General features: G+C 36.7%; 1 protein-coding gene across 7 annotated transcripts in view; it reads right to left on the bottom strand.

The window, feature by feature from the left end:
* Nucleotides 1-12,977, bottom strand: part of LOC137296807 (hepatocyte growth factor receptor-like) — a 121,265-nt gene that overhangs the window by 14,295 nt on the left and 93,993 nt on the right. For all 7 annotated transcript variants that reach the window (XM_067828671.1, XM_067828670.1, XM_067828676.1 and 4 more), the window contains 4 exons: nt 11,714-11,804; nt 11,378-11,462; nt 11,009-11,131; nt 10,241-10,345 (listed from right to left, as the gene is read on the bottom strand). In XM_067828671.1, coding sequence (XP_067684772.1) covers nt 10,241-10,345; nt 11,009-11,131; nt 11,378-11,462; nt 11,714-11,804 — 404 coding nt within the window. The remainder of the gene's footprint in view (nt 1-10,240; nt 10,346-11,008; nt 11,132-11,377; nt 11,463-11,713; nt 11,805-12,977) is intronic.

Here is a 12,977-nt window from a genome sequence, read left to right as displayed (position 1 = left end):
GTGCAGCAAAGAGCAGCACCAGAGATGGCTGGTCTGCAAGTCCCTTTATCAGTACTGGATTACTGTTATCACAACCACAGACTAGCTCCTTCAGTTTGATTCACTCCAGTAACAGAATAAGGAAGTGAATGTAGAAGATTCCAAGTCTCCACTAGCAATATTCCAAGAGTATCATGACTGACAAAGCGTTAAAAATTCCTGGCTACCATTTTCATCTTTGATGATCAAATATCAAAAGTAGCCTGTAAAGTGGTCTTGTAGATATTTACCCCTAGCAGTAAATATCTGACATCAGATCTATTTTGTTGTCAGCTTGAGGTGTTTAAATTTTTTTTATAAATTTATGTTAAACTTACAATTGGACACTTCTTGTTATGATAACCAACTACAACATGTATACTTTGTGTCAACCAAGTCAGCTAGTCTGACCACCCGATCCCGTTAGTCGCCTCTTACGACAAGCATAGCCACCTTTTTATGGCAAGCATGGGTTACTGAAGGCCTATTCTACCCCGGGACCTTCACGGGTTTTGAAATTTGGGAGTTTGTTTGAGAAACTGTACCATGTGGGATCCCACAGGGTGTTTGTGATGATTGAAAGGTTGAATCACAAGGTGCCCTACTGCCACAGTAAGAAGGAGGAAACTAGTTCATCAGAATCGCTGAGAGGTCAGTACTTTATACAAAATTATCATGGGATGTTTCTTTCTGCCAATTCAAGCACAAATGCTTTAACAAAAATAAAAGATTATCATCGGGAATGTTATCATGAGACTGCAGATGCCGACATTGTGAGACAGAAAATAGTCACATATTTGTACCCCTTCAAAGAAATATCAATATTCATGGCAAATTAAAAGAAAAAGATAAAAATAACAGCTGAGTAAAAACAATTCAGTCACTAATCAAAATATAAGTCAAAATGAAATGTCAAGAATTTCTATAATGCGTGAAGTATATTGAGCACACCTCTCCACAGCTGTCTTGTATTGGTGTCATCTTGCGTGGCTGCAAAGTTACGCCAAAGATGTTTTACTTGTAGCAGAGAATATCACGCCACTACTTAACCTTGGGTTATCGGTCTGGCGAGGCCTTCACAGTGAAAATGCTCACCCCATCTACATTGTCTGTTAGAATGGCAGACCACCGTGCTTAAACACTTGTAAGATACACTGACACACTCAACGCTTGCAGGAACAGGAGGCACACATGTATCACGGCAATAAATGAAAAACTCGAACTGATATCAGTTATGTAGTCTGTAATTGAAGGAAAAGGATTCTTTCAAACAATACACAGATTGAGATTTCAAAAATTATAAACAATCTAAACTGAGGGTGAAAGGTGACACACATTTTCAAACATTGTAACGTCTTGGATATACAAATGCATTCAAGCAGTAATATACAGCTGGTTAGCTAATCAGTGCTACACAGCTGACTTGAAAATGAAACGTTAAATGAAATGTTAAATAGCCCATTCAGATGGTCGGATAATTAGACAAACCTTTTATGCTGATTTGATAATCAAATAATGCATTGCAGCTGACGTGATAATCCTAAATGCCTGACAGCCTGTTTTTGATAATCAAACAATGTTACATACCCTATTTAATAATTGAACAATGCTGCATAGCTGATTTGGTAATGAAATATGTTTTACAATTGGTTTGATTATCAAAAATGCTGTGCAGCAATGTTGTTTGGTTGTGTAGATACCTTTTCATCGATGATAATAACAAAGAAAACATTGCTGAATCATTGCAAAATGTTTCTTTTCTAAAGACACTCAAATATTTACCACTACCTTCAAAATAAGAGTGTATAGGTCTTTGAAACTTAAAAGTTATTTCACTGATAACTTAAAATCATGATAAGCATGTAGTTTGTGAAAGGTTAAAATTTTAAACATCTGTTTCTTGCATGGATAGGTATTTGCACCCAGCTTGGGAGAAACCGTGATAAATGGCACCATGGCATTACTTCGAGTCAGCAAGAGCAGATCTGATCAAGAAACTGATAGCATCTTACAGCCAGTCTCTACTGTCATGTTACATATGCTAGTTCGCAGTACAAGAGGAATAAACCATGCCCCTAACCAGTATACAAATCAGCCTTCTTTTCATACAAGTTTAATGTTTTGATAACCTTCACTGTGTGTTAACCCCCTGGATGCCGAGTTTTTTTTCAGGCGCACATTTTCATAAGGTTTGAAAAGTGAACGTTGTGCGAGATTTGCGCTCGCGTGGTCCTGGATTTGCGTACGGCTATGAAATTGCACAGACATGTAGAATATTTAATTTCCTATCCGTTGGTATAAATATAATTGCGACTACCTCAGGGGTTTGAGAAATAGACACTGCTAAAAGTTGTTCAAAACTTTTGTGTGTGTTCAAAAACAGTAAATTTCTCATTTTTTTATCGTACACCAATAAAAGCACTCTGCTACGATTTTTTTAATTTGGCATCTTTACCCAAAGTGTGAGCGAAGAAAATACAGCTTGATATCTGAACGACATAAGTGTATATGAAATGGATGTATGTGCCAATGCATAACGTCCTACTCACAAAATCAAAAATGACCTGCAATAAATGTCAAAAATCGATTTTCTACTATGACGTCAAACGTCGACAGAGAGGTCATGCACGTATAAAGGTAAGGGGGCATAACTCAGCTATGGTTTACATTAGGTCAATGTAACTCCGATCACATGGAGAGAATTTGCTGTGGATATGGACAGTATATTTTCGTTATGTTTTGTTCACAGTGAACCAAACTATTCCAATACAAATTTTCCCAATGTGAGAGGATACCTTTTGGTAGTTTCACAATTTGTAAGAAAAGATGCAAGTGTACTACATAAAAAAGCAGGCAATAGCGATTTGGATGTCCCTATCCGATACATATTTTAGTTCTTAGATTCCCATATTCTCCTGTTTGTGTATATGTATTTTTATTAATTTTCCATCATTATTAACGGAGTAACAGCCACATATTCAAACGTAATGAAATAACTGAAGATAATGCGACATTTTAGTTGACGTCACGGCATGTTTTGTGCATTTTGTGACGTCGGAAAAAGACTACCCTGGTTGCTGATTATTATATATCTAACCTAATTTCTACTCAATGTGTAAAAGATCTCGGCTTCTGTGTCAGAATTCAACACTTTTTAGCCAAAATATGAAATGAATGGTTTTATCACTGAAATAGTGTCCTGATTATATCAACAATTACACGGTTTTACTACATATCTTATTGTGAGCAACACGCGCACCTGTCTAGCATCAATTTAACGTAAATGAAAATTTCACAACACCTGAATATTCATTGAGTATTCATTTAGGAAAAAGACTTTTCTTCTCATGATTATGAAATCAATTCCCTTCATAAGTATGCAATGAAAAGTACAAAGAGACCGCTTTTTCAGTAAAGAAGTATTAGAAAATGGACGTAAGGCTTGTCCAAATTAAGACTTGACCTGATTTATATATTTTTAACAATTTCCGAGTTTGAGTTAGACATTCTGCCATCAGATATATTTTAATCGCATTTGAATTGACTTTATTATCGAAAAACAATGATAATGAATCATGAAACGTTTTGACAAACTCGCACCTGGTCAATTAATATTCACATTAGTTTTGTCTATAAAAACGACACAAACCAATACAATGAACAAGACAATTCCTTTAAATAGTAGTATGTGTGGCCCTACATTTGATAAAATGTACAAATCATTTTCATTAATATTATCCGTTTTACTTATAAGTTGGAAGTAAATCGCTGTTTATTAACCTGTTCATATGAAACTGCAATATTTGTCCCAACGTATTGAATATTGCACATGACGGGAACTAAAGCATATGTTGCAGTAATGGCTACGTGTGATCTTCCAACACTTGTGTAGAGGCTTAAAATGTGGTGTAATACACTTACTGAGTCAATTTCCCATGTAAATATTATTCAAACAATCCAAAGCTTTCAAAGAATAAAAACGGATACCTTATATCCACACATGATATGGTGTTGAACATGGATATATGTAGATACTGAAATCAATTTCATGAAAAAATATCTGAACGATGCGCAAAATATACATCACAATACTAAAAGTGCAATCGGAATGGTATGGGCATTGTGTTTACTCTTGTTCAACCGACCTTCACCTCAAAGAAATTGCCTAATATGTGCAACAATGTTGACGTGTGACATCACTACCGATGACCGATTTCTTTCAAAATGGCGGCTTCGCTGAGAAGGGTACACAGGATTTTGCGACGACTTTTTGCTTGATTCAGGGATCTTTTGTATATAAATGTGAGATGTAAGTAATCAGAATTATTCTGACTATCTGTGTATTGTTATATGTTCTTATCGTTTACATTGTAAATGACGGAAGAAGCCAGAAATGCCGATAAGTACTGTTGTCGTTCTGCGTGATTTTGCGTCAGTCATGGCGTCACGCTGCACTAAAAGTTTGACAGTTTCTTATGAATTACCAAATTATTTCATTGTTTCTATTTTCAATTTGCTATTTTTTTGCCACGATACTCTTCCCCTGAATATACTAAGCGTATTGAGCCATTGTAAGCAATGATTAGAGAGCTGGATGTTGGAAAATTTCCGAAAATGCTACGCAGTGTAAAATTGGAATTTTTCTTTGTTTACATTTCAGTCAAGCGCTGTCTTTCGAGCACAGCGTTCGTTTTCAAACAAAGCATATTTCGTTTCGTTTTGTCTAGACAGTTGGTACTGGTGACAAAGACCATTTGTAATTTGATTCTAAGATGCATGGGGAGTTCAGTGATACATTTGTCGTAGCTAACTATGAAGTATACATGATATAATAGGCTTCTCAATACCGGCCTTCTCGAAACGTGATTTTGTAAACACTATCCAATATGGCGGAAAGCGCACTTCGGCGTTCGTGTAAGTGTATTTTCGAAAACATCCCAACCGATTCTGGGTACATCGGTGACGTTTCAGAATTATCATTCCTGGTTACATGAAAACTTGATATCAGTGATCATTAATATGCTATTTTTGAAATTCATTACTTCCAGTAATTATCCGATTTTCACATTTCAAAACATACTGCTAATAACGCTGTGAATCTCGATTTTGTACAGTTTGAAAAATGGCGACATTTACGATGAAGCCTATTTTGAAAGGCGAGTTTAAGCACTTTAGCTTGGTCTGAGGTAATAGTGGATGGTATCAAGAAACTGGGAATTTTCCGCAGAATTCAAAACTGTGAAGTATTTATATATGCGTGGTATATTTAGAATTTTATTGGACTTCCAAGTGACGTATGTAGAGGAAGGACATATATGTCCCTGTGGCATCCAGGGGGTTAAATTGATCACTTTACCTGATGCTGGATAAATACTGATGTGCAACATTTAAGGCCTTTTTCCTATGTATGTCTCATCACACGCAAGAGAGTGGTTTGTCTACCTCAGTCTTAACAGTGTTTTCGCATGTTTGCTAAAAAGAAATCAGACAAATTGTATCTCCTAAAAGTGTTTATCACATATTACTTGAGATAGCTATCACACATTACCTGAGATAGTTATCACATATTACTGAGTACTGATAGTTTCCAGAAAAATATGGCATTGTACTGACAGCTTTAAAAGAGACACCATAAACATATATTTTTAACTACAAAATAAATGTCTGTCTCTATGTAAAAGAATTTTGTTCTAAGACTGATTCGTACGTGGAATAGAGACAATTGTTGAACTGCATTTAAGGATTGTGGAACTAAATAGATCAAACGTAACATAACCAGCTCAAACACTATAACTAAATAGATCAAACGTAACATAACCAGCTCAAACACTATAACTAAATAGATCAAACATAACATAACCAGCTCAAACACTATAACTAAATAGATCAAACGTAACATAACCAGCTCAAACACTATAACTAAATAGATCAAACGTAACATAACCAGCTCAAACACTATAACTAAATAGATCAAACGTAACATAACCAGCTCAAACACTATAACTAAATAGATCAAACGTAACATAACCAGCTCAAACACTATCACATTACTAGTTCTCTGGGGTAGAATAGGTCACAAAAGACAACTATGCTAGTTATAAGGGGATCGGGTGGTCAGGCTCAGTGACTTGGTTGACACCTGTCATCCATTCCCAGCTGTGCATTGCATTGCGTGAGTGCGGTGTAAAACTAAACTCACTCACTCACTCATTACTAGTTATCACATTTATTATCACATTTCTAGCTTGAATGTCTCAGATGTCTATTAATTAATATCTCAAACACAATCACCTTACCAGCTCAAACACTATCACATTACTAGTTCTCTGGGGTAGAATAGGTCTGTGGCAACCCGTGCTTGCCACAAAAGACAACTATGCTAGTTATAACGGGATCGGGTGGTCAGGCTCAGTGACTTGGTTGACACCTGTCATCCATTCCCAGCTGTGCATTGCATTGCTGAGTGCGGTGTAAAACTAAACTCACTCACTCACTCATTACTAGTTATCACATTTATTATCACATTTCTAGCTTGAATGTCTCAAATGTCTATTAATTAATATCTCAAACACAATCACCTTACCAGCTCAAACATCACATTAACAGCTCAAAGACTGTCATATCAATTAGAGCTGTGTAATGGCAAATAAATTGTATACCAATATTCCTGTACATGCATTGTGATACGTTTTGTGATATATTGGGAACATACATGATTGACAGTTTGACACTAACTCTGTATGTTGTGGCTAATTTCTACATTTGTATGCTTTGGTTCTGTTAACAGTAATCTCAAAAACTGCATAGCCAGAGATTCTATTTTCTGTTTATTAATACAAATTATAGCATTATAATATGCAGTTTTGTCACTGAATAATGAATAATAGAGCGAAAGAAAGTCTCAGGGCTCCATTTCATTATATTATGATTTCTGTTTTTACTAAGAACTTTCTTCAGTAAAGTATGTTTATTTCAGAGACTAGTTGTTAGTCTATGTCTTTGTAGAAGTGACCTGTATTTCACTGACCAATCTCAGATGCGTTATCTCCAAAGTTTCTACAAATTGCCTGCCCAGGGCATTTAGTATGGCAACTTGTATAAATCCTTGCTTGATGCTAATATCTGAGATGGTCAATTCTATTTCAGTATTGATATGGTCAGTTCTACTTCAATACCAACAATGACACATCAAAATGTGAGTCACATACACACATCTGCTAAGACATGTGATACTACAGATGTATTACCTGTCAATATTGCTTCGTATATCACACTGTTAAAAGCCAACAACACAAACAGAAATAACTATTTATGTTACAGGCCCAATATTCATGAAGCATAAAAACGATAAAGTTCTATGCACCTGTGTTATATACTGGAATACACAACCCATGTCAATATCATTCTCATACAACGCAAGAAAAATAATCTATTAATCTTCTCAATGCTTTTCAGATGTTAAAACAATTAGTACTCCATACTGGAGTCATCTTCTCATTAATGTGATTTTATGTACCACACCTTAAATAAAACCCACAGAACCTTGTCCTAAGCCAATCGAAATGGAGACATAAAATTGTTGCAATATTTTTCCCAGCCATCTTGAGGACAAATAACTGTGTAATCCTTGAGCAGTGATCTCAGTAACAGTAAGCATATGGTGCTCTTTCTCCACAGCTGCAACAAACTGAAGAACGACTCACACGAAAAAAAAAAAAAAATTACTCAGAAAACATCCGGGAAAATTTATTTTTTAACTTCTTTTCAAAGGCAGTTCCTGCATAGATGCAAGAGTTTTTCACCCATAAAATATTTTCTCAAGTGTGACAAAAAATCCATGTTAAAGAGTACACAGTCTGACAGACGAGGATTGTTTGTAAACTTTACAAAGGGACACGTACAGAACTTACACAATATGGTGACAAGGAGTATCAGATGAAGTATACAACTACAGAAATGTGCATGGTAGAATTAGAAATAGGTATTTTTCCACAAAATAAGAATAAAAGATTGCTGCAGCAGTTTCTTCGATTACCCGATAACGCTGAAGTAATCAGATTTATTCCTTTGAAGGAGCAGATGTTGCATGAAAAACAGCGGTCATATAATGCAAGATTCGTTTTCAGGAAGTAGTTCTATGAAGATGACAATAACAGATAGGTACGAGGAAGTGATGTTATTCCACGTTCTATCATGACAAACAGACAGCCTGTGTCATTTTATTGGATATTGATGGCCATGTTAATGCTCTATGTGAACTAAAAACGAAAGTAATTTTTCCTGTTTAATGTAAAGTCCACATCTGATAAAGAAAAGACATACTGTTTAAGATAAAGACATGTGTGTTTGAATATAAGTGGAAAAAAACACACGAAAGAAGTTACAGTTACACATGTGCGTGCAGTGACAGACACGACACGCCAGTCATGAAATAGCTCCAACGTTAGCTCAACAGCTTTGTTTTGATGTTTTATTACATCAAATGAACATTTCGAATTTTCGGGCAGGAAATTAATATCTTTCAATGAGCAATTTACTCTAAGTTGAAAAATTTAATCGTTTTTCTGTTTTCACCCCATCGAGTGGATGAGCCAACATGAAGAAAACTCTGAACCTACCGTCAAGCATGGAAAATATCTTTACCATTCCTTGAAAAGAAACACTCAATTTCTGTAGCTCCAGTCTCACTGTGGGAATCTTACTATGCATGGTGAATGTTCATGTGTTCATTATATCCCATGTATTCATTAAGTTAATTCATGCCCAATTTGAATTAATTAAAGGCATTGTACATCACTAATATATCATTTTGAAAGTGTGGCAGATTTTAGCTTAGCCATCAGTGCTAACATATTCCGAATATTCCATCTCTGAGTGTGTATTATTCCATGCTGTTTGGGGCAATATTGCAGATATATCCTGGCTTCGGGAACTCAAACTGCTCCTCACATATTTAACCCATGTGGGGAAAAGAAATCAAAGATGAGGAAAATGGCTTGACCCCACCACTACTTTTAAATGAGTGAGTTTTATTTTGATTGGACAATCCCAGTTGTGTCAGGAACAGGCTACATATTGGTACCTGGTGTCTGGAATCAAATTCTGTTCCATTTGCAAAGTGATGGAGAAGAAATAATTAGCTAACCCTTGTACATAGTGTTTAGAACAATATAGAATGAGAGAAAGAGCAAAGGTTGATAAATACTTCAGCAATGTCACTGCTCATTCAATATGAGTGAGTGAGTGAGTGAGTGAGTGAGTGAGTTTTAGTTTTACGCCGCTCTCAGCAATATTCCAGCTATATGGCGGCGGTCTGTAAATAATCAAGTCTGGACCAGACAATCCAGTGATCAACAACATGAGCATCGATCTGCGTACTTGGGAACCGATGACATGTGTCAACCAAGTCAGCTAGCCTGACCACCCGATCCCGTTAGTCGCCTCTTACGACAAGCTGAGTCGCCTTTAATAGCAAGTATGGGTTGCTGAAGGCCTATTCTACCCCGGAACCTTCACGGGTCTCATTCAATATGACTTGTGCTAGAAGTGATTATGTTACCTCCAGATTTCAGTGTTGTTTAACACTAGTCAGTAGTATTCCATCTGCATGATGGAGGTCTGAGATCTCATTAATTGAGCACGGACCTGACAGTCCACTTACTTTATTTCTTAAAAACAAATTCATGTAAAGACCGACAATCCAGTTATTGATAACATGAGCAATGATCTTCACAACTGAGATATGATGATGAGTCAACCAAGTCAGTTCGCTTGGCCACCCAATCCCCTTAGTTGCCTCTTATGACAAGCAGGGGTTACTGAAGACTAATTCTAACCCAGATCTTCATGGGATGAAACTGTAGCAGGACTGACAACAGTCACCAATGGCAAACATGGACATCACATGATCACTTTCATTCATAGTTCTGACCAAGTGGATTCAGCCAAAAATCTCTTGGGGTAGGGTGGAATTGTGGTTGTAGGGTTTCTTCGTGTGTCAGTATTATTTCATCTAAAGGTATAATGTAAGACGCAGAGAGGAAACAGTTCCTTTTCTTGTTGAGAAGCGTGGTAGGTAGTTTAGTGATTAAAATATCACTCCTCACCTTAAAGGCTAAGGTTCGAAGCCCACCATTTCTGGTGTCAATATTCTTGCTGGAATATTGCTGAAATTGGCGACATACTCAGCTTACTCACACAGCAAGATGACATGGTAACATACCTTGACAGGACTACAGGTGAGACTTGTGGACTGGATCGTGCCCTTGACAACCTTGGTTTCTCCCAGGTAGGTGAAGTGACACTTCATGTTTTGGGTCTGATCACCCTGTGAACATAAGGACAATATCAATGATGATGGCTTAAAAATAAATAAATAAATAAATAAATAAATAAATAAATAAATGAATGAATGAATGAATGAATGAATGAATGAATGAATGAATGAATGAATGAATGAATGAATGAATGAATGAATAAATAAATAAATAAATAAATAAATAAATAAATAAATAAATAAATAAATAAATAAATAAATAGACAAAAATCGACCATCCTGCTTGTGATGATAATGAAGCAGGGTCACTAGCCTCTGAATTAATAGAGACAAATGTCCAGGTCATTTCCAGCGGACAGTACCCAAGAAATGTAATATAGGCTAGTACTATTTTCTGAATGTAGAAATGTTTACTTGAATCCACTGCCACAGTAAACTTTACAGCTGCTACTGTGCCAGAGAATAAAGTGTTCTGTACACTTATTTACAATCCAACTGACCAGTGTTTTACTTCCACATGAAGACTGCGGACAATTTCCACACGAATTAAAGCTGAATGGTTAGATCCACAGAGTAAAAACCTGTATGACAACAAATTCCGTCTATGTACATACACTGCTTGTGCAACACTGTTCAAAAGATATGTTTGGTGTTAATATATCATTACTGAACCTGCACATTTCATACTCTGGGTTTGTAACAAAGGCACTCTACCTGTAGATTTCGTACTCTGACAGCAATCTGTTTCTTCTCCATGGAGTGGACGAGGATGTCTGTGTCTGCAGCAGCTGTTTCAATACGAGGACAAGAGTCGGAAGAGGACACAGCATTGCCAGTCTGTAACAGAGGGTGTTAGTAGAACAGGTGCACTCTGAACAGTGTTGAAAACTGGAAATTTCTATATTAAACAACAGTTCCGTAAATACGGCAGTAGATCTTTCAAACAAGAAATCCACACGATTTTGTTGTCTTCCAACACTGCAAGTTATGAATACCACAAAAAGACTTATTACTGACAAAACTAAACTCTAACAAGAGCTATCAATACATGAGTTACATGTTAACTAAGGTGTGTCGACTCACCTGGCAGGTGGAGGAATCCTTGATACAGGTGTTAGAGGCAGGGCACCACTGACATTGGAAGGTGCTGGAGGTGCAACCAGTACAGCTGAAATATGACAATGTTCCATGTACAAGACAGATGCCATAGTTTCACACACATCCTGAGGCTTGTTGGCAGCAACTTCTAAGCACAATAATCAAGATGATACTGTATCTATGCTAAAATATTAAATATGACCAAGGGAAATTTGAAAATGGCTCCATCTAAACTAATAACTCAATGTTGAGAGTTAAACGATGTTTTCTTCTTTCTTTCTTTTTTTCAGAACAATCTGTGAAAAAGACAGCTATTCTTACTTTTGATGAACACGACAGTCATAGACGGCAACGCTGCGGGTGACGATGGATCGTCCCTGCACATGGAACTGTAGCACCAGGTTCTGGTGGTCTGTGGAGAGAGAACAATATACATAGCACATTAGGAACATTCTGTGAGGGGAATAATCCTAAAGTCATCAGTGCCTCACTACACGTTCTGTGGAAGGGAAGGAGTTCAGGCCTGACACAAGCAAACCACAAGCATCAGTGAAATGAAGGGTGACTTTAGCTGAAGCCAGCAATATCACACCCATATCACTGCAAGCTGACGAGGCCAAACAATCCAAACAGCACGATAAACTGCCAGTGCTTCCATACTGAATGTTGGCATAAACTGACACACTGACAACTTACAGCTTATCAAAGTCATCTGGACAGGAAATAAATAGAAGATACTATATGAACTTCTGTGTAATACCAATTTTGTTATGAAAATGACCAATGAAAACGAGTGTGATACTATATCTTTCACGCGTTTAATATAAATGGAATTTCATGGAAGCTAGTTTAGTATTCTGTTTATTTCTCTCCAAAATAAATTGATAGAAACTGGCTACAGTGTGATATATCAATTTTCCATGTGTCAAGCAAGGTCAAATACCATTACAACAGAGGCAATAGCATAGTTATGTCATAACTGTAACCATTATGACATCATACCCCAGTGGTATTACACTAGTGTAATATTGCCGTATTATAAATATTAAATAAATAAATATTACACAGAAGTATGTTCCATAATAAACTCAGGTGTTGACTTGCCTGTGGATAGGGTCACACCTTAAATCATCCAGTTAACAGGATCACAGTCACAATGGACTGTTCTTCCAACACTGTAAGGGTACACTACGTCATGAATGTCCAAATCTGCTTGACCTGATCACCACACCAGAAATGGACTTAACACACTGTACCCATGTGGGGAATTGAAAACCTAGTCTTCAGCATGAGCGAATGATTGAACTGCTACTTCACCACCCCAGACTTGAAAACCCACTGGTGAGAAGGTAACAGGAAGCAGTCATTTACTTAAAACAACTGGGGTGACTGAGTGAGTTTCTGCATCATACAAAGGTGCCAAAAATGCAAGTTTGCCAATCAAGAGCACGAGAATGAAGTAAGAAGATACTGAACTCCTACAAACTACCATTAAGAAGTTAATGCTGTGGAAAATACCCAAAAGATTTTGTTCAATGAACTTATATAAGAAGCACATGTTGTATTCAGCCAACATCAATACATT

The sequence above is a fragment of the Haliotis asinina genome, chromosome 9 (genome assembly GCF_037392515.1).
Source record: "Haliotis asinina isolate JCU_RB_2024 chromosome 9, JCU_Hal_asi_v2, whole genome shotgun sequence".
In the NCBI taxonomy this organism is placed as follows: Eukaryota; Metazoa; Mollusca; class Gastropoda; order Lepetellida; family Haliotidae; genus Haliotis; species Haliotis asinina.
This window is presented reverse-complemented; position numbering and strand designations above follow the sequence as displayed.